The 23,144-nt window shown below is 41.1% G+C and overlaps 1 protein-coding gene across 7 annotated transcripts in view; it reads right to left on the reverse strand.

The window, feature by feature from the left end:
* Positions 1-23,144, reverse strand: part of ADAM15 (ADAM metallopeptidase domain 15) — a 1,588,574-nt gene that overhangs the window by 672,316 nt on the left and 893,114 nt on the right. For all 7 annotated transcript variants that reach the window (XM_044080074.1, XM_044080071.1, XM_044080076.1 and 4 more), the window contains exon 10: positions 11,366-11,450. In XM_044080074.1, the coding sequence (XP_043936009.1) occupies positions 11,366-11,450 (85 nt within the window). The remainder of the gene's footprint in view (positions 1-11,365; positions 11,451-23,144) is intronic.

Raw genomic sequence — 23,144 nt, forward strand, 5'->3', positions numbered from 1 at the left:
GTCTGATTCATCTGTGGTTAGGGTCTGGGCGTCATGGGGTTGTGTAAAGGGAAGTCCCTTGTTGTGGTTGCATGCTGCTGCCCACCAAAGAAACTCTGTCCTTAGTCAAGGTATGATGGCTTCCAGGTGTTGGCACCAAAGACTTTTTAAGTACCACTGAAGTTTCCTCATGTGCCCTCTGGCATATGGAATTAGTAGAATGCAAGAGGCCATGAACCCTAGAGCCTGCAGGATTTTCCTTGCGGATAGCTGGGTTCTGGTGGCCATTTGAGTGAAGTAGCATGTTAGATAGGCTTCTTTTTCTGCAGTAAGTAGTGCCATCTGGGATTCTGTGTCCAAGCTTGCTCACAGGAATACAATCTTTTGACTGGGGACTAGTTTTGATTTCTTTTCGTTGATAGTGTACCCCAGGGAGGTTAGAAGGTCCTTTACAAATGTCAGGTGCTGCAACAGATTTTCCTGACTGTCTGCCTGAATCAGGCAATCGTCCAAGTAAGGGTATATTTGAAAATTTCTCTGTCTTCAATAGGCAATGGTTGCAGCCAGGCATTTTGTGAAGACTCTGGGAGCATGGATAAGCCAAAGGGAAGTGCAGAGAACTGATAATGCATAGATCCTGCCCTGAACCATAGATATTTCATTCATGAGTCCCTGACAAGGATGTACAGATAGGCTTCCTTTAGGTCAAGGGTGGCTAACCAGGCATCTTTGGACAGCATAGGGAGAAGCTGCTGAAGGGTGAGCATTTTGAATTTTGATACCACCAGGAAGGTGTTTAGAATGGAAAGATCTAAGATTGGGCATCATGTGTCCTCATTTCTGGGTACCAGGAAAAGTCTGGAATAAAACCCTTGACCTATCTGTTCTGCAGGAACAGGCAAAATTGCCCTTATGGAAAGCAGGGACTGAACTTGGTTTTGTGCCTCTGCCCACTGGTTTGGAGGAAGATCTAGGATCCCTTTGGGCAGTGTATGGAATTAAAATTTGTACCCCTGGGATACTATGTTGAAGACTCATCGATCGTTGGTGATGGAGGTCCAGTTTTTTGCATGGTGGGCAGGTTTTCCTCCTAGGGGCACGAGCAACAGGGCAGAGGTGAGAGGTGGAGTTGAGACGTCATTGTGAATTCTATCCGTAAAGGGGTGGCTTAGCACTCCCTGCTTTAGAAGTGGAGGTACTCCACTGCTTAGATCTCTGCATACCCTGAGACTGTAATCTGGGGGAGTCTGTTTCCCATGGGTCTAGTTTGAGATGTCCTTGAGGGTGCTGGAAAGGACCAATGTTTTGAGGGGCAATGCCTACTAAATCTTAAGAGGCAGCACTTGCAAAAAATCTTTGACTGTCTACATAGACTTAGCCTTTTCTTCCATCTTTTTTAAACCTCTTCTGCTTTGGTGCCAAACAGATTGTCATTGTTCAGAGGAGTGTCCAATAATTTTGATTTGACATAGTCTGGCAAGGTCTGCTCCTTAAGCCAGGCATGCCTTCTAAGTATGGAACCTGTGACTGCTGCCCTGCAAGATGCTTTTAGGGTATCAAACCCACATTGCAGTGTATGCTTATTGACTTGGCTTGCAGAATACATAAGCTCCTGTAATTCTTTATTTTCTGCACAGTCAGGAAAGGTAAATGATTTTTGCTTAATAAGTTCCATAGCATGTTTCTGGTATTTCAGCATGTGGAACTGACAATTTAATCCTCTAACGGTGAGAGTTGCAGAGGTGTATACTTTTTTACCCCATCTGTCTAAAGTTTGGGAATCCCTGTCCGAGGAGGTGGGATCCTTAGCTGTAGTAGCTTTTATTCCTTTAGAACCTTGGGAGATGACCTCTGGGTCAGCAGTAGGATTTTTGAAAAGTAATTTGTGAGAGTCAGGGACTCTGTAGTACCTGTCTGGTTTCCTTGGAGCAGGGGGTAAAGTGTCAGGAGTTAGACTAGATTCCATAAAGCCATCATCCACAACATCCAGAACAGGAGGGATAGCTAAGGGTCCATGCTGTGGCAAATCTAAAAATTCCCTGAGTCTCTTTTTGGACTGAGGATAATCCTGGCATTCCCAGTGGAAATGCTCTCTCAAAGTATGTAGGGTTTCACTAAAAGAAAAATCCTCTGGAGGGGAAGCAAAAGGAATGGATTCCTCTGTATCTGAATCCTCATAAGCAGATAAAGGCATGTCTTCATATGCATAAACCTCAGAGTCTTCAGACTCTTGGTCAGTTAAAGCTGCTGGGGACAGGTCTCTTTTTCTCTTAGCAGGGGAAGGCTGGCTGTCCCTAATCAGCATGATCAGGTCTTCTGCCATTTTAAGCATATGAGATTTTGGCAAGGAAGCAGGTGTTTGAGTTTTGGTTGTCAGTTTTTTACGCATAGCTCGTACTCTTGGCCTTAGAAACTCGGTAGTTTTAGACAGAACTGAAGATGTGAAAGAAGTCATTGGTTTGTGTCGAGTATTGGTAATACGAAGAACTTCCTCAGAAGCCAGTGCCTGCACAGCGGGTCTGGACCCATCCAAGGTAGAGACATCCTCAGGTTCTGTAGTCAAAGAAGAGTCTCATGGCATATCGTACTCCGAACGGGTCTCGGTAGCAGCCTGCGAATCCATCGAAGCGAGCATCAGGGGCTGCAAAAGCGCCTCACTGAGTACCGGCGAACTGGCGACTAGATTAACGGAAGCGTTGTCGGCAGTTTTGGACCTGTGCAGTCTGTCTCTGTCTTTATCCTTATGTTTTTTTGGAAGATTGGTAGACAGATGGCTTATCAAAGCCATTTCGGAATACAGAGATCAAGAGTGAAAGTATTTAGCTACAATAAGGGCCCGACGATGAATAGTTTCGGCGTTGAACAAAGCACAAAACCGACAGCAAGGTATGTCGTGGTCTGGGCCTGAACAGGTGACGAAGTAAGAATGGAAATCTTAGTGTGGTATTTGCTTTCCACAGGCGAGATAACTGTTAACTTTTTCTGACATTGGTTAGAGCAAGAAAAAAGGATGCCCAATGGGTTACTTAGCTTTAAAAGACTTCAGGATGATTCAATTTGGAAACAAAAACTCAGGCAGCGGCCGACTGGCACTCGTGCGAACTGCTTCCGCTTCGGGTTCCTCATCAAGAAAGACTGACATAATGGTGTTGGACTGCCTGTTTTTATACCACTGACAACCTGATGTCAGTCCTGAAGCAACAGCAGCCGACGCAGAAATACTAAGTCTCTGATATTCAGGCCGACTGAGGGCTATCTGCAGGCAGATAACCCAAGTGTGAGGACTGCAACAGTGAAACATGAAGAACATCCACATTACCAATCATTAGTCGATTGTTGGTGCCATGTGTCAAGAACAATAGATCAGTGATAGCCAATCTGTTGAAGAAGTGCTTAACCCAGAAGTCCTTTTAGGATAAGGCCAGCAAACTGCTCAATCCATTACGAAAGGGAAAAGTGTCAGGATGCAAATGTCCCAAAGTTTGGATCAGATTGGTGTCATGAAGACTATTGGTCCACAGCAGAGACCATACATTATGGAATCAGAAGGAGCAGTTTTTAGGTGAAATCGGAAGCATTTCATACTGGTGCCTGAGCCTATACCACAGCACATAGGCTGTGAGAAAGGCTATCTCAGAGTGAGCTGTCCAGTGTTCCAATTCCAGAGGAAGATCCAGAGGACGCTCCTGTTCCTGTGATGAATCCAGAAGTTCCTGATACGAGCTGTGCACCATAAACTGTGCCTGTTGCCAAGTTGGGTCCAGATTGTTGTATTAAGAGATATGGTCAACTCTGTAAACCCTGTAGCAGATATGAAGCAACTTGGACATGAACATTGTGTTTTGTTTCCAATGTACAGTGGATATAAAAAGTGTACACAGCCATGTTAAAATCCCAGGTTTTTGTGATATAAAACTGAGACCACAATAAATCATTTCAAAACTTTTCCCAATTTTAATGTGACCTATAACCTGTACGCTTCAATAGAAAAACAAGCAAATTTGTTAGAAGAAAAAATATAAAAAATAAAAAATATATAATAAGCTGGTTGTATAAGTGTGCACACCCTTAAACTAATACTTTGTTGAAGCACCTTTTGATTTAATTACAACATTCAGTCTTCTTGGTTAGGAGTCTATCAGAATGGGACATCATGACTTGGCAATATTTGCCCACTCTTCCTTGCAAAAGCGCTCCAAATCTGTCAGATTGCGAGGGCATCTCTAGTGCACAGCCCTCTTCAGGTCACCCCACAGATTTTCTATTGGACTTAGGTCTGGGCTCTGGCTGGGCCATTCCAAAATTTTTTCTTCTGGTGAAGCAATTCTTTTGTTGATTTGGATGTATGCTTGGGGTCACTGTCATGTTGAAAGGTGAAATTCCTCTTTATCTTCAGCTTTCTAGCAGACGCTTGAAGGTTTTGGGCCAAAAGAGACTGGTATTTGGAATTGTTCATAATTCCCTCCACCACCTTGACTAAAGCCCCAGTTCCAGCTGAAGAAACCAAACCCCAAAGCACGAAACTGCCACCACCATGCTTCGCCATGGGGATGGTGTTCTTTTGGTGATGCAAAGTGTTGTTTTGCACCAAACGTACCTTTTGGAATTGTGGCCAAAAAGTTCAACCTTGGTCTCATCAGACCATAACACATTTTTTCTCACATGCTTTTAGGAGACTTGATGTATTGTTCTGCAAATTTTAGCCAGGCTTGGATGTTTTTCTGTGTAAGAAAAGGCTTCCGTCTTGCAACACTACCCCATAGCCCAGACATATGGAGAATACAGGAGATTGTTTTCACATGTAGTACACAACCAGTACTTGCCAGAAATTCCTGCAGTTCTTTCAGTGTTACTGTAGGTCTCTTGGCAGCCTCCCTGACCAGTTTTAGTCACGTCTTTTCATCAGTTTTAGAGGATGTCCAGTTCTTTGCAATGTCACTCTTGTCCCACATTTTCTCCACTTTTTGATGACTGTCTTCAATGTGTTCTATGGTATATCCAATGCTGTGAAAATTTTTTTGTACCCTTCTCCCGACTGATACCTTTCAACAATGAGATCCCTTTGATGTTTTGCAAGCTCTCTGCGAACCATGGCTTTTGCTGTAGCAGACAACTGAGTACATGGCAAAAAAATCTTACTAGAACAGCTGAACTTTATTTGGGGTTAATCAAAGTCTCTTTAAATAATGGCAGGTGTGTACCCAAGAAGACTGAATAAATCAAAAGGTACTTCAACAAAGAATTAGTTTAAGGGTGTGCACACTTATGCAACCAGCTTATTGTATGCTTTTTATTTTTTATATTTTTCCCCTAACAAATCTGTTTGTTTTTCAATTGAATTGTACACGTTATAGGTCACATTAAAGGTGGGAAAAGTTCTGAAATGATTTATTGTGGTTTCATTTTTTTATATCACAAAAAAGTACAGTTTTGTACCTACCATAAATGTAGATGTTTGAGTGCTAATACAGCTGCAGTCATAACAGATGGGTTCTCCTGCCGTCAGGCGGGTCCTCGGTCGGCCGAATTCCAAAGTCTAGGTCCGGCATCGGTTGTCGTCGCTTCTTCCCTGACGTCAGTGCGACAGGGGTATAAAGGAACCAGTCAACGCCATTTTCTTCAGATTTCTTGCCCCAGATGTCAGGTGCCCCCGGAAGGAAGGCAATACATAAAATTAGATAATAATGCAATGCAATATAATCAAAAAACAGTAGTTTCAAGCAAATACACCATAAAAGAATATCCCTAGAGGGGAAGAAGGGAGGGAAACCTGGACTGAAGCTGTATTAGCACTCGAACATCTACATTTATGGTAGGTACAAAACTGTACTATGTTCATCGTGCATACAGCTGCAGTCATAACAGATGGGTAGAATCCCAAAGCTAAGAAAGGGGTGGTAGGCACTAGGTGTAACTAGGAGGAGCCAAAATGCCCTGCAAGACTGCAGTGGCAAAGCCTGCTCTAGATTTGGAGTATAATGGTAAGTTGTAGTGCTTGGAGAAGGTATGCACAGAACTCCAGGTGGCTGCTTCTAAAATATCCTTGGTAGGAACTCCTCTGAGGAAGGCTGCAGAGGTGGCTGTGGCCCTGGTGGAATGAGTTCTAATGTCTGTAGGTACAGTTTTGCCATGAAAGGAATAGCAAAAGCGTATGCAGTGGGCTATCCATTTTGAAATTGTCTGTTTGGAAATTGGCTTTCCTTGAGCTCCTACTGCATAGGCCACAAAGAGCTGTTCTGATTTTCTGAAAGGCTTTGTTCTGTCCAAATAATAACGCAGTTGTCTGTGGATGTCCAAGGAATGTAGAAATCTCTCCCCTTTGTTTTGAGGATTAGGATAAAAAGTAGGTAAGTGTATGGCCTGATTTAAAGCTACCCTGGATACCACTTTAGGCATAAAGGATGGGTTGGTTCGTAAGGAAACTCTGTCCTGATGGAAGATGATAAAAGGCTGGACAGCCATGAGAGCCTGTAATTCTGAAACTCTACGAGCTGAGGTGACAGCCAGAAGGAAAGCTGTTTTCCAGGACAAATATTGCAAATCTGATGAAACAGCTGGCTCAAAAGGAGGCAGGGTCAGTTTTTCTAGAATGAAATTAAGATCCCAAGCAGGTATTGGTTGTTTCCTTGGAGGTCTTAAATTCTTAGCCCCTCTGAGGAACTGTCTTAAGAGAGGGTGAGAGAATAAAGGTGGATCAGTGTTGTATTCTGCAGAAATGGCTGAGGCATGGATTTTGATGGAGGAGAAAAAAGTCCACTGCTTAGCAATTCAGTCAAATATTGTAGTATTTGTGGTAAATTCAGTTTTCCAGGGTCCTGGCCCTTTTTCTCATTCCAGGTACAAAAACGTTTCCATTTTGCGGAGTAAGCTTTTCTAGTTGATGGCCTTCTGGCCTCCAAAATGACATCCTGCACCTCCTTGGAGAGTAGGGCCTGTTGTGATGCTAAGGAATCTTCCATGTGGCTAGATTGAGTGTTTTTAGCTGACTGTGAAGAGTTTTGAAGCTGTGTTGAGTCAGAAGAAGAGGCATTAGAGGCAGGGTCCATGGTGGGGAATGCGTCAGGCTCCTCAGGAGTGGGTACCAGTGTTGTCTTGGCCAGTCCGGAGCAATGAGGATCATCTTTGGTCTGTCTGCTCTGGTCTTTAATAGCACTTTGGGCATCAGAGGAAGAGGTGGGAAGGCATAAACTGTCATTGATGCCCAGCTGAAAGAGAGAGCGTCCACTCTCCAGGCCTTTGGATGGAAGATCCTTGAGCAGAATTTTGTCAATTGATGATTTTTCTGGGAGGCAAATAGATCTATGTCTGGCCTTCCCCATTCTTGGATTATTTCTGTAAAAACTTTTGGATGCAACTTCCATGCGTGTGGATCTGTCATATTCCTGCTTAGGTTGTCTGCCAGCGTGTTTTCCTTGCCTGGCAAGTACTGTGCTTGTAGTTCCATCTGTAAGTCCATGGCCATGTTCCAAAGTGACATGGCCAGTCTGCATAGGGGGTAAGAATGTGTTCCTCCCTGCTTGTTTATGTACCACATAACTGTGGTGTTGTCCGTTCTTATCAAAAGTTGACCTGGTTGTAGAAAGTTCTTGAAAGCTAAAATAGCATTTATTACTGCTAGCATTTCTTTTTGATTGATGTGAAGGTGCTTTTCTTTTTGGGACCATTTGCCCTGAATGCACCGATCTGTCATGTGCGCCCCCCAGGCGTAGTCCAAGGCGTTTGTTGTGATGACTTGATTTGCTTGAGGCTTGCTGAAAGGAAGACCTGTGTTTGTTTGACATGCTTGAGCCCACCACAAAAATTCCTTTTGCAGACATGGAATTAGTGGTATTATTGTTTCCAAACTGTGGCTGTGTTGAGACCATATGTTTTTCAGGTACCATTGTAGTTTCCTCATATGCAGCTTTGCACATGGGATTAGTAAGATGCAAGATGCCATGAATCCCAGAGCCTGCAGGATTTTCCTTGCAGTAAGCCTGGTGCAATTTGCTAGTGTTCTGAAGTATTGAATTAGTTGCCCCTGCTTCTCTGGCGTGAGGTAGGCCATCCGGGTGTTTGTGTCCAAGTTGGCACCCAGGAAAATTATCTTCCGAGAGGGTATTAGTCTTGATTTCTTTTTGTTGACTGTGTATCCCAGAGAGTTCAATAACATTATTACATAAGCCAGATGTTTCAGAAGAATGTGTTTGCTGTCCGCTTGGATCAGGCAGTCATCCAAATAGGGATATATTTGTATCCCTTGAAGTCTGCAGTAGGCAATTACTGATGCCAGGCATTTCGTGAATACTCTGGGCGCAGTAGAAAAGCCAAAGGGCAATGCAGAGAATTGATAATGAGTTGAACCTGCAAGAAATCTGAGGTATCTTCTGCAATTTTGTCTGATTAGGACATGCAGGTATGCCTCCTTGAGGTCCAATGTTAACAGCCAAGACTCCTTGCACAGCATGGGAAGAAGCTGCTGTAGAGTGAGCATCTTGAATTTTGGTACGAGTAGAAATGTGTTTAGGATGGATAGATCCAGAATAGGTCTCCAATCTTTTCCCTTCCTTGGCACCAGAAATAGCCTAGAATAAAACCCTTGACCTTGTTTGTGCGTAGGTATCTCTTGAATAGCTTTCATGTTTATGAGATCTGTAATTTGCCTTTGTGCCTCTGCCCTTTGATTGTGTGGCAGGTTTGGCATGCCTCTCATTTTTGGAAGGGTGTGAAAATGGAATTTGTAGCCTCTGTTTATAATGTCCAGGATCCATTTGTCCTTTGTGACAATATTCCAATTTTTTGAAAATAATGCCAGCTTTCCTCCCAAGGGGGCTGCCATTTGAGACCTGGTTGGCATGCAAAGTGGAAAGTCATTGGGTTTGCTTTCTGATAGATTGCGAGTTGTCCTCACCACCTCTTTGTGTAGGAGCTTGCCATTTTCTGCCTCTGTACGATCCTTGGGATTGTCCTCTGCCCCTCGGGCGCCTGTATCTGCCTCTTTGGGGTCTGTCTGTGGCAGGAAAGGACCAGTTTTTGGAAGGCCAATTTCTACTAAAACGTGGGGGTTGAACCTGTAGAAATTCTTTCACAGTTTGCGTTGATTTAGCCTTTTCCTCCATTTTCCTTAATACCTCCACAGCATTAGCACCAAATAGTACATCCTTTTGAAGAGGAGCGTCTAGTAATTTAGCTTTGACATCATCAGGCAAGGCTTGTTCCTTGAGCCAGGCATGCCTACGTATGACTGATCCTGTAACCCACTTGTTCTGCACTATGCATCAAGTCCTGCAACTCCTTCAAGTCTGGTTGTTCAGGTTGTGACATTTTACTTTTCAATTGTGATAACAAAAACTGTTGGTATTTTAGCATATGAAACTGACAGTTTAAGGCCCTCATGGATAAGGTAGCCGAGGTATATACCTGTTTTCCCCACCTTTCTAAGGATCTGGAATCTCTCTCGGAAGGCAATGGATTTTTAGCAATGGAGGCCTTAACTCCCTTGGGGCCCTGTGAGATGGTTTCTGGGTCAGCAGCATGGCTCTTGTATAGAAATTGGTGTGAGTCAGGGACCCTGTAGTACCTGTCAGGCTTAACTGGAGCTGGAGGTAGAGAGTCCGGGTTAAGGCAGGCCTCCGAGTAAACATCATCTAGGATGTCCAAGACAGGAGGTATAGCCAAAGGCCTGTGCTGAGGAAGCAAGAGAAATTCCCTGAGCCTTTTCTTGGAATCAGAATAATCCTGGCCTTCCCAGTGGAAGTGTTCCCTTAAGGTATGCAATGTTTTCCCAAATGAGTAATCCTCGTGGGGGGGGGGGGGTAGAGAAGGGATGGACTCCTCCGCATCAGAGTCTTCAAAAGGGGAGTAAGAATGTTCCTGATCATCAGAGTGCTCTGAAATAATGCAGCCCTGATCAGAGGAGGGGGAATCTTCCTCCACTCTAGGCCTTTTGTCTGGAGGGGGCTGAGAACTTCTGATAAGAGTAATTAAATCCTCAACCATTTTAAGCATCTGTTTCTTAGGCATGGGGCCTGGAGATGGGCCCTGTTTAGCTGGTCTCTTAGACTGCATGGTTGCTTTAGACTTAGTGAAAGCATTGATAGAGAAAGAAGAGGAAGGTCTGAAGACACCTTGAGTGGAGGTGGACCTGTCCACATTCTGACTTTCAATGCTGACAGTGGCTTCGGTATCTGAAGTCGGGGTGTGGGCCGAGGAGCCTGCGACCTCGGGTACAGGAGACACCATCAAAGACAGGTCGTCGGTAGGCAGGGGCTGCGTAGGCGCCTCACTGAGAACCGGACCACGTGTAGCCGGCTTTGACGTGGTGTCGGTAGAGGCCGCGGACCTCGCGTGTCGGTCCTTGTCTTTTCGTTTTTTAGACAAAATCAGAGTCGGAGTATCCGACGACATAGTATAGTTAAATGCTTTTCTAAAATAATGCTGGGCGAACTCCGCCCGACGCTTAATAGTGCGTTTGTTGAATGCAGCACAAAAGCGGCAGGCCGAGACCTCGTGGTCTGGGCGTAAACAAGGTATACAGAGAGAATGGAAATCCTTATGCGGTATTTGCTTCCCACAAGAAATACAATTATTAACTTTGTCTGACATCGGTCTGAGGCAAGAAAAGGTTCCCCAACGGGGTACTTAGCTTTTAAGAAGACTTCGGTTTCCAAATTTTCGTAATCTCAGGAGCTGGCCGACCGGCAATTGCGAACTGCTTCTGCTTTGGGCACCGCGCGGCAAGAAAGACTGAAAAAAATGGCGTCAGCTGGTTCCTTTATACCCCTGTCGCACTGACGTCAGGGAAGAAGCGATGACAACCAACGTCGGACCTAGACTTTGGAATTCGGCCGACCGAGGACCCGCCTGACGGCAGGAGGACCCATCTGTTATGACTTGAAGCTGTATGCACGATGAACATCCTGGCATTTTAACAGGGGTGTGTAAACTTTTTATATCCACTGTACATGAGGATCACCATAACATACTTGTCAGTGACCATGTTTCAACATGTACACACAGGCCTGAATCACACATAGTACAGGGCATACTTTTTATCTGATGTATAAAAAGGATGCATAAATGTGCAGTAATCATAAGCTGTGCTCTCATATTTTACTGGCGATGTGATTTACATTTAATAATTTGCATTTTTGGTGTGTAAATATACACATCTTTCATACAGTCATTCCTTCTTTATTCTCCAGTTGTCACTGCATTTACTTAGTACTGATGGTTCTACAACTAATATCACAACAAACGGGTTTCCCTGAATGAGGAAAGTTGCATGCCTTCTGTCACTACTGTCACATCCCCAGCCACTGCAAGCAGAATGTACACACAGCTACTACCTACATATTCTGGAGACTGAAGCCTGGATGCTCTGCACCTAAATATCAGTTTAACTTACCACTGTGACTCCTCCAGACCGGTCTACAGTACACATTGAGGTCTGTGAAGCCATTCCAACAGTGGAACCTTGAAAGAATGAACCTCTAGAATGAAAGAAATGGAAATATTTAATGTTCTTGCACAATCACTCTTCCATTACTTTTATTATGACTGCTAAGAATGAAACCAACTAACCCCACCTAGTCACTTTTGGCATCAGCACCAGTGTTGTCAACAAATACAAGAATAACAAGAAATCTGACAGCTTTATTTCAGATGCACACTTTCATTCTGATTTTCTAATATATCCATATATCAACCTTGAGAAATATCTGCTGTGGTTTCAGCACAATCTACGAAGAAGAAATAAACAAATCTTCTTGGTATACATCAGCACAGAATGCAACAGCAGAAGTAAAACCAGAGATTTCATTTTCCTGACAAGATAAAAGATACCACCAGCTACAAGCCACAACTCAGGGCCACACAAAAGCAGGACACGATTTTTTAATGAAGCTACAAAATTCTAAATGTCAAAAGTAAAATTAGCTCAGAGTTTTGTGACTCTGGATTTGGATGGCTGACAAGCTGCACTCAGTGGAATGGGTGTATGCTGAGGGGGGGGGGGGCACCTCCCTTAACAAGTCAACAAAAGTTGCATGTTTGGTATTCTATCTGTGGCACAGTGGGTATTACTGTATCAAGCTGTAATGAACTGAACCATATCCATTAAATACCAGTGACCAAAAAACTGCTTATCCACTGTGGCTTCAATGTAGCACTTAGTTTCCCTTTTATCTTTACTGGACTCGCACTGTGCTACTTAAAAACAACCATCTTAGAAATACATCTCAAAGGTATTAATTGATGTTGGCAAAAGGAAGGGTGACATGCAGTGGACCATTTCTTCTCTACCCTAGATGCTTAAAGAAACCCAAAACTAAATGATGCCATTTGGACAGCATGACAGCAGAAGCCCAGGTCTCCCTTAGTGACTGACAGCTACCCTAGAGGGCAAGGAAAGTACAGTTGTGTACACTTACCATAAATGTAGATGTTCAAGTGTATTCACTGTTGCAGTCATTACATTTGGGTAATCTGCTGGCAGCAAAATCCAAAGTTCTAATGTAGAAAAAAGACCTTTATTATGGCAGAACTGCACCAAACAGTAAGCGCTTTCACGTTATACTAACGCTTCTTCAGACTTCAACATCATACAATAGATTTCATGCCTTTAAATACTGTGGTCAATAGAAGCTTAATTAATCAATCAATTAATTAACAATGTTTAAAGTGCCAGTGCTCAAAAGGTATGCATATACACAAAACAACAACCTCAGATAAAAACATAACTATATTTAACATATATAAAAAACTATGTATTAAAAAATGCTATCAAAATTGCCATCTAGGACACTTATAACATATTAAAAACTTAATGCTTAAAAGCTTTGGCTGCTAAAAAAGGTTTCAGGGTAATTTTATCATTCAGGCCGTATTTGTGTGCCTGGAGTCTAAGAATCCACCTATTCTCTACCTCCTCTGTGCGATTCTTGATGTTGCCTAACCTATTGTTAATTTTAACAAGTTCTAAAACCTTAAACTTAAAATGATGTTGGGACCCTTTCTCCATGACGTGTTTTGCTAATGCATTAGTCATATCTTCTTTATTAATTGCATAGATATGTTCTCTTATGCGTTCGCGCAAAGTGCGGTTCGTTTTACCCACATAATATTTCTGACAGAGTTGGCATTGAGCCAGATACACTAAGTTCATAGATCTGCAGTCAGCATAAGGCTTGAAAGTATATACTCTACCAGTATGTGGATGGATAAAAGCATTTTCTGTTGTTATAAACCTGCATTGGTTACAAGTTCGACAGGGAAAAGTACCTTCTCTCTGTGATTTGGGATATTCTATTTCTGTCTTGAGAGACTTCATGTTCTTATAGGCTATGTTAGGTACTTCTTCAACCAATGTCTTAATTCTCTCGTCCATAGTTAGAATTTTCCAATTGTTCTCTATGATCTTTTTTATCTGATTGTTCCTATTAGTAAAAGGTATAACAAGTCTATTTTTTACAATGGGTGACTTCTTTCTGTTTGTATTATTGATATCTGATTTTTTATGATAAAAAGGTCGACCCCTACCTAGTCTTGTCTCATCTGTCATGGCTATGGTATCATGCACAGCTTGCTTATTATACCCTCTTTGTATAAAGTTATTTTTTTAAATTTCTTTCTGATTTTCAAAGGCTAGCTCATCAGTGGTCAACTTGGATGCCCTTAATGTTTGATTCATCACTATGTTTGAATATATATGTCTAGGATGCATGCTGGTACGGTGGAGCAAATTGTTCCTCCAGCATGTCTTCGTAAACATTTCCGTGTTGATACCATTGGGTCCCTTGGTTAGCTGAACATCAAGGAATTGTATTATATCGCATGAATGAGTGCTTTGGAATTCTAAAAAATTTGTTGTCCCATTCAGATAGCATATAAATTCAACTAAATGCTGCTCTGTCCCTCTCCATATCAAAAAAACGTCGTCCACGAAACGACTATAATGTATTATGTGCTGATTGAAAACTATATTGTTCAGCACATAGGCATCCTCCCAATATGCCAACACTAGGTTGGCATAGGAGTTTGCACACGGGGTTCCCATTGCAACCCCCTTTTTTTGCAAATAATAATTGTTACCATAAACCAAGACGTTGTTCTCTAATACTATCTCAAGCAACGACATCCATCTAATAATTTTACTATTTTCTATGCCATTGTTCAGAAGGAATAGTCTTAAATATTCAATACCTATATTATTAGGGATCGACGTGAACAAAGATTTCACGTCTAAAGTAACAAGAAAGTCGTCAATTTCAATAGGATGCTCATCATTACACCTTGCAAGGTCCTCTATAAACTGTTGTGTGTCTCTTAAAATGTATTTGGTACTATTAACTATTGGTTTAAATTGCTTGTCTAAAAATATCGACAATGACTCAGTCAGCCACCCTTTACTAGAAACAATAGGTCTTAATGGTGGGTCATATAGTTCTTTATGTATTTTGGGTAGACCCCTAAACGTAGGGACTAGGGGGTTCTCAATGAGAAAATATCTATACAACTCCATATCAATAACATTAGTGAGCACTAGGTCATATAACTGTGCATGTACGCCCTTAATCAATTTATTTAGTAAACTTGCACTTAATGGGGTGTATGTGTCAGCCTCTGCGAGCATCAGAGATATTTTACTGTTGTACATTTCTCTGTCCATTATGACTATGGCTCCCCCCTTATCGGCCTGTCTTATCACTATTTCATTGTTACGTTGTAAATTAGAAATAGCTTCTTTCTCTTGCATTGTTATATTAAAAAATTCAGGTTTCCCTGTATTCTTATCATAAAGCTCTAATAAATCATGTTCACAGGCACGTTCAAAAACTAAGTAAAGGATGTTGCGGTGGAATAAACATGGATGGTTTCTTAAAAAGATTAATGTTATCTGGATTGATTATATTTGATGTATCTTCACCGTATAACATTTTTAAAGCTATGTTTCTGGTAAACATTTTGATGTCTACTATAAAATCAGTAACATCTGTAAATCCCGAAGGGATAAAACTTAGTCCTTTGTTTAAGATAGATAGTTCGTGATCATTGAGCCCGTACCTGGAAATATTGACGACTAACTCTTGTATACCGATCTCAGGGCTTTTCTCTGCTTCTCGTCAATCTCCTCTGTCCCCTTTCTTTTTTTGTTGGTATTCTGTAGTGGCCATGTCCTTGTTTCCGCTGGCTTGAAGGGCAGCGGAAAAGAAGGGAATTCTTCACGGGGTGAAAAGACATCACCTTCTCCTTCTCCTTCAATAACATCCACGGCAGAACTAACGGCCGGTGACTTCCTCCTGACGTCTTGGTTGGAACTTGTATTGCTACTTTCCTTATTATTTGATGATTGAAGAGCACCTACACCGTCGAGGTGAACCATCGCTTCGATGGTAACTTGTCGTTTGGTGTTGACTCCAGGTTTCATCATCAGTGGGGCGCCAATATTCGGATTTTCATTCTCAGAAATGGGTGATTCACTACGAAGGGAAGGATCCGATGTTGTCGTCATCTGTTGGGGGGGTGTGGCGATGGGAGTTGCCTCCATTGACGTTCCGGTGTGTGGATACGCTGTTGTTAGTAGAAGCATTATGCATTTGGTTATTAACTTTATCTCTCGGCCACGAAAACACTTGGCCTTTTTGAAAATCCACATAGTCTCTCTCCAACTTTCTTTTCTTATCCTGTATGGATTTTTGATCAATGGAACAAAGCATGACTCTCAAGTCATCATATAGCATACCCAGCTCACGTTCATCTAGTAAACTCAGTAGCTCTGCCTCCAAAGTTTGAATTTCGTTTGATAAAGTCTCTAGCACCATATTGTAATGTTCAATTAATATCTTTACATAACCAAAGCTAGTGTCTAAATTTAATTTCTGCCATTTGGATAGTAGGCTGGGGTTAGAGTTCCCAAAGGTGGGCATCTTCAGGACGCCTATGTGCTGAACAATATAGTTTTCAATCAGCACATAATACATTATAGTCGTTTCGTGGACGACGTTTTTTTGATATGGAGAGGGACAGAGCAGCATTTAGTTGAATTTATATGCTATCTGAATGGGACAACGAATTTTTTAGAATTCCAAAGCACTCATTCATGCGATATAATACAATTCCTTGATGTTCAGCTAACCAAGGGACCCAATGGTATCAACACGGAAATGTTTAGGAAGACATGCTGGAGGAACAATTTGCTCCACCGTACCAGCATGCATCCTAGACATATATATTCAAACATAGTGATGAATCAAACATTAAGGGCATCCAAGTTGACCACTGATGAGCTAGCCTTTGAAAATCAGAAAGAAATTTTAAAAAATAACTTTATACAAAGAGGGTATAATAAGCAAGCTGTGCATGATACCATAGCCATGACAGATGAGACAAGACTAGGTAGGGGTCGACCTTTTTATCATAAAAAATCAGATATCAATAATACAAACAGAAAGAAGTCACCCATTGTAAAAAATAGACTTGTTATACCTTTTACTAATAGGAACAATCAGATAAAAAAGATCATAGAGAACAATTGGAAAATTCTAACTATGGACGAGAGAATTAAGACATTGGTTGAAGAAGTACCTAACATAGCCTATAAGAACATGAAGTCTCTCAAGAGACTATTATGCTATGAAAAAACAGAAATAGAATATCCCAAATCACAGAGAGAAGGTACTTTTCCCTGTCGAACTTGTAACCAATGCAGGTTTATAACAGCAGAAAATGTATTTATTCATCCACATACTGGTAGAATATATACTTTCAAGTGTTATGCTGACTGCAGATCTAAGAACTTAGTGTATCTGGCCCAATGCCAACTCTGTCAGAAATATTATGTGGGTAAAACGAACCGCACTTTGCGGGAACGCATAAGAGAACATGTCTACGCAATCAATAAAGAAGATATGACTAATGCATTAGCACGACATGTCATGGAGAAAGGGTCCCAACATCACTTTAAGTTTAAGGTCATAGAACTAGTCAAAATTAATAGTAGGCTAGGCAACGTCAAGAATCGCACAGAGGAGGTAGAGAATAGGTGGATTCTTAGACTCCAGGCACACAAATACGGCCTGAATGATAAAATTACCCTGAAACCTTTTTTAGCAGCCAAAGCTTTTAAGCATTAAGTTTTTTAATATATTATAAGTGTCCTAGATGGCAATTTTTGATGATACTTTTTAATATATAGACTTTTATATATGTTAAATATAGTTATGCTTTTCATTTGAGGTTGTTGTTTTGCGTATATACATATACCTTTTTGAGCACTGGCACTTTAAACATTGTTAATTATTTTGATTGATTAATTAAGCTTTTATTGACCACAGTATTTAAAGGCACTAAATCTATTGTATGATGTTGAAGTCTGAAGAAGCGTTAGTACAACGTGAAAGCGCTTACTGTTTGGTGCAGTTCTGCCACAATAAAGGTCTTTTTTCTACATTAGAACTTTGGATTTTTCTGCCATTGGTGTGCCTTTGAGATTGTTTTGTCGCTTTGCTGTTCTGCTCTACAAAGGCACTTCATCCAGCTGAGGTGTTTGTTTTTTCTTCATTTGTTGATTTTCTACCTCTCGTTGGGACATGGCCGTTGAGATAAGTAAAAATTTAAATTCAAATGTACCATCGGTAAATAAGACATTTGATCTTCACAGTCTAGTTGAGATGAATGTAAATCCATTATTGAAGCTAACGGCAACTGATTTAAGTACTATTGATACTGCAAATACTAATCGCAAACACGACATGGATATAATCTTAATCACTCGACGTTTAGAGAATAAACTACACAAGCTGAAGAGCATTCAATGGCAGAAGTCACATATGGAAGCCTGTTTGAGCTTCCGACTCGTACCGAGGGGGTTAAGAGTCCTGAAGATGCCCACCTTTGGGAACTCTAACCCCAGCCTACTATCCAAATGGCAGAAATTAAATTTAGACACTAGCTTTGGTTATGTAAAGATATTAATTGAACATTACAATATGGTGCTAGAGACTTTATCAAACGAAATTCAAACTTTGGAGGCAGAGCTACTGAGTTTACTAGATGAACGTGAGCTGGGTATGCTATATGATGACTTGAGAGTCATGCTTTGTTCCATTGATCAAAAATCCATACAGGATAAGAAAAGAAAGTTGGAGAGACTATGTGGATTTTCAAAAAGGCCAAGTGTTTTCGTGGCCGAGAGATAAAGTTAATAACCAAATGCATAATGCTTCTACTAACAACAGCGTATCCACACACCGGAACGTCATTGGAGGCAACTCCCATCGCCACACCCCCCAACAGATGACGACAACATCGGATCCTTCCCTTCGTAGTGAATTACCCATTTCTGAGAATGAAAATCCGAATATTGGCGCCCCACTGATGATGAAACCTGGAGTCAACACCAAACGACAAGTTACCATCGAAGCGATGGTTCACCTCGACGGTGTAGGTGCTCTTCAATCATCAAATAATAAGGAAAGTAGCAATACAAGTTCCAACCAAGACGTCAGGAGGAAGTCACCGGCCGTTAGTTCTGCCGTGGATGTTATTGAAGGAGAAGGAGAAGGTGATGTCTTTTCACCCCGTGAAGAATTCCCTTCTTTTCCGCTCCCCTTCAAGCCAGCGGAAACAAGGACATGGCCACTACAGAATACCAACAAAAAAAGAAAGGGGACAGAGGAGATTTACGAGAAGCAGAGAAAAGCCCTGAGATCGGTATACAAGAGTTAGTTGTCAATATTTCCAGGTACGAGCTCAATGATCACGAACTATCTATCTTAAACAAAGGACTAAGTTTTATCCCTTCGGGATTTACAGATGTTACTGATTTTATAGTAGACATCAAAATGTTTACCAGAAACATAGCTTTAAAAATGTTATACGGTGAAGATACATCAAATATAATCAATCCAGATAACATTAATCTTTTTAAGAAACCATCCATGTTTATTCCACCGCAACATCCTTTACTTGAAGTTTTTGAACGTGCCTGTGAACATGATTTATTAGAGCTTTATGATAAGAATACAGGGAAACCTGAATTTTTTAATATAACAATGCAAGAGAAAGAAGCTATTTCTAATTTACAACGTAACAATGAAATAGTGATAAGACAGGCCGATAAGGGGGGAGCCATAGTCATAATGGACAGAGAAATGTACAACAGTAAAATATCTCTGATGCTCGCAGAGGCTGACACATACACCCCATTAAGTGCAAGTTTACTAAATAAATTGATTAAGGGCGTACATGCACAGTTATATGACCTAGTTCTCACTAATGTTATTGATATGGAGTTGTATAGATATTTTCTCATTGAGAACCCCCTAGTCCCTACGTTTAGGGGTCTACCCAAAATACATAAAGAACTATATGACCCACCATTAAGACCTATTGTTTCTAGTAAAGGGTGGCTGACTGAGTCATTGTCGATATTTTTAGACAAGCAATTTAAACCAATAGTTAATAGTACCAAATACATTTTAAGAGACACACAACAGTTTATAGAGGACCTTGCAAGGTGTAATGATGAGCATCCTATTGAAATTGACGACTTTCTTGTTACTTTAGACGTGAAATCTTTGTTCACGTCGATCCCTAATAATATAGGTATTGAATATTTAAGACTATTCCTTCTGAACAATGGCATAGAAAATAGTAAAATTATTAGATGGATGTCGTTGCTTGAGATAGTATTAGAGAACAACATCTTGGTTTATGGTAACAATTATTATTTGCAAAAAAAGGGGGTTGCAATGGGAACCCCGTGTGCAAACTCCTATGCCAACCTAGTGTTGGCATATTGGGAGGACGCCTATGTGCTGAACAATATAGTTTTCAATCAGCACATAATACATTATAGTCGTTTCGTGGACGACGTTTTTTTGATATGGAGAGGGACAGAGCAGCATTTAGTTGAATTTATATGCTATCTGAATGGGACAACGAATTTTTTAGAATTCCAAAGCACTCATTCATGCGATATAATACAATTCCTTGATGTTCAGCTAACCAAGGGACCCAATGGTATCAACACGGAAATGTTTAGGAAGACATGCTGGAGGAACAATTTGCTCCACCGTACCAGCATGCATCCTAGACATATATATTCAAACATAGTGATGAATCAAACATTAAGGGCATCCAAGTTGACCACTGATGAGCTAGCCTTTGAAAATCAGAAAGAAATTTAAAAAAATAACTTTATACAAAGAGGGTATAATAAGCAAGCTGTGCATGATACCATAGCCATGACAGATGAGACAAGACTAGGTAGGGGTCGACCTTTTTATCATAAAAAATCAGATATCAATAATACAAACAGAAAGAAGTCACCCATTGTAAAAAATAGACTTGTTATACCTTTTACTAATAGGAACAATCAGATAAAAAAGATCATAGAGAACAATTGGAAAATTCTAACTATGGACGAGAGAATTAAGACATTGGTTGAAGAAGTACCTAACATAGCCTATAAGAACATGAAGTCTCGCAAGAGACTATTATGCTATGAAAAAACAGAAATAGAATATCCCAAATCACAGAGAGAAGGTACTTTTCCCTGTCGAACTTGTAACCAATGCAGGTTTATAACAGCAGAAAATGTATTTATTCATCCACATACTAGTAGAATATATACTTTCAAGTGTTATGCTGACTGCAGATCTAAGAACTTAGTGTATCTGGCCCAATGCCAACTCTGTCAGAAATATTATGTGGGTAAAACGAACCGCACTTTGCGGGAACACATAAGAGAACATGTCTACGCAATCAATAAAGAAGATATGACTAATGCATTAGCACGACATGTCATGGAGAAAGGGTCCCAACATCACTTTAAGTTTAAGGTCATAGAACTAGTCAAAATTAATAGTAGGCTAGGCAACGTCAAGAATCGCACAGAGGAGGTAGAGAATAGGTGGATTCTTAGACTCCAGGCACACAAATACGGCCTGAATGATAAAATTACCCTGAAACCTTTTTTAGCAGCCAAAGCTTTTAAGCATTAAGTTTTTAATATGTTATAAGTGTCCTAGATGGCAATTTTGATAGCATTTTTTAATACATAGTTTTTTATATATGTTAAATATAGTTATGTTTTTATCTGAGGTTGTTGTTTTGTGTATATGCATACCTTTTGAGCACTGGCACTTTAAACATTGTTAATTAATTGATTGATTAATTAAGCTTCTATTGACCACAGTATTTAAAGGCATGAAATCTATTGTATGATGTTGAAGTCTGAAGAAGCGTTAGTATAACGTGAAAGCGCTTACTGTTTGGTGCAGTTCTGCCATAATAAAGGTCTTTTTTCTACATTAGAACTTTGGATTTTTCTGCCATTGGTGTGCCTTTGAGACTGTTCTGCCGTTTTGTTGTTCCGCTCTACAAAGGCACTTCATCCAGCTGAGGTGTTTGTTTTTTCTTCATTTTTTTCTTCATTTTTTCTTAATCTGCTGGCAGGTTGCCCTCAGTCTGCCTGATTAACAAAGTCTTGGGTCCTGCGTCGGTTGCTGTCCCTTCTTCCATGACGTCAGGTCAGGGATATAAAACATGCAGCTGACGCCATTACATCAGTTATTCTTGCCCCAGATGTCAGGTGCCCCCCAAATGGGGAGCAAATAAAATTAAAAACACAAAAATATACCTACAACCAAAAGCAAATACACCAAAAAGGCTTTTAAGCATAGTAAAAGAAAGTTGAGGTATAGTAAGAGAAAGCAAGGGGGCTGGAGGGAGGGTAACCAGGACTGCAACAGTGAATACACTCAAACATCTACATTTATTGTAAGTGTACACAACTGTACTATGTTCTTTGAGTTTCACTGTTGCAGTCATTACATTTGGGTAGATTCCCAAAGCTATGGTTGGGAGGGTGGATTTATACAGCATTAGGACCAGCTATAAGGCCCTGCAAGACTGCAGTGGCAAAGCCAGCTCTGGATTTAGAGAAAATTGGTAAATGATAATGCTTGGCGAAAGTATGTACTGAACTCCAGGTAGCAGCTTCTAGAATATCCCTGGTAGGAACACCTCTCAGAAAGGCTGCAGAAGTAGATGCAGCCCTGGTGGAATGAGATCTGATCCCCTGGGGGATAGGTTTTCCATGGTGCTTATAGCAGAAATTAATGCAATGGCTTATCCATTTAGAAATGGTTTGTTTTGAAATAGCCTTCCCCTCTGCCCCAGCAGCAAATGCCACTAGCAATTGTTCAGATTTTCTTCGAAATTTAGTTCAGTCCAAGTAGAATCTAAGTTTCTGTGCACGTCCAAGGAATGCAGAATCCGTTCTCCTTTGTTTTGTGGCTTGGGATAGAAGGTTGGGAAATGAATGGTCTGGTTAAGAGCCACATTGGAAACCACCTTGGGCAAGAAGGATGGATTGGTCCTCAGATATACCCTGTCCTCATGAAAGATGATGAAAGGCTCCACTGCCATAAGGGCCTGTAATTCAGATATCCTTCTAGCTGAAGTGATTGCTAAGAGGAAGGCTGTCTTCTAAGAAATACATTTTAAAGTCTGCAGTAGCAGCTGGCTCGAAAGGAGGTAAAGTGAGCTTTTCCAAAACAAAGTTAAGGTCCCAGGCAGGGGTAGGAGCTCTCCTGGGTGGTCTCAAGTTCTTTGCCCCTCTGAGTTACTGTTTGAGCAGGGGATGAGAAAAGAGGAGTGGTTCTGTGTTATAGTGAGCTGAAATAGCTGAAGCGTGGATTTTAATAGAGGAAAAAGACAGGCCCTTGTGAAGCATCTCAGTTAAGTATTGCAAAATCTGAGGTAAATTGGGCGCTGCCATGCTCATCCCAAAAGATTGGTTCCAGGAACAGAATCTTTTCATAGGTTCATAGGTTTATACTAGGCTATCTGCTCTAAGGCATTTATAAGCCTAGCCCAAAGTTTTGTGGCTTACGTCACCCCTTATATGAAAGAATACTGTGCCCATTAGTTTGTTGTGCCTCTGTCCAGCAGTGACAAAGAGATGATTCCCGGGGTAAACCTATGATCTCCCATCCACAGGTCAAGATTTCTCTTGAACAAAGCCAACGAGGTGCTCTGCTTCACATGGACCGGGATTTTATTCCACAGCATAGGGAGTCTCTGAGTGATAAATCTATCCCTCCAGCACGTCATATTTATATCCGTGCTAAGGTTTAAGTCGCTTGCTCTAGTGGTTTTGGTGGATTTGGATTTTTTGA

The sequence above is a fragment of the Protopterus annectens genome, chromosome 8.part0 (assembly GCF_019279795.1).
Source record: "Protopterus annectens isolate FY-2018-M chromosome 8.part0, PAN1.0, whole genome shotgun sequence".
Lineage (NCBI taxonomy): Eukaryota > Metazoa > Chordata > Ceratodontiformes > Protopteridae > Protopterus > Protopterus annectens.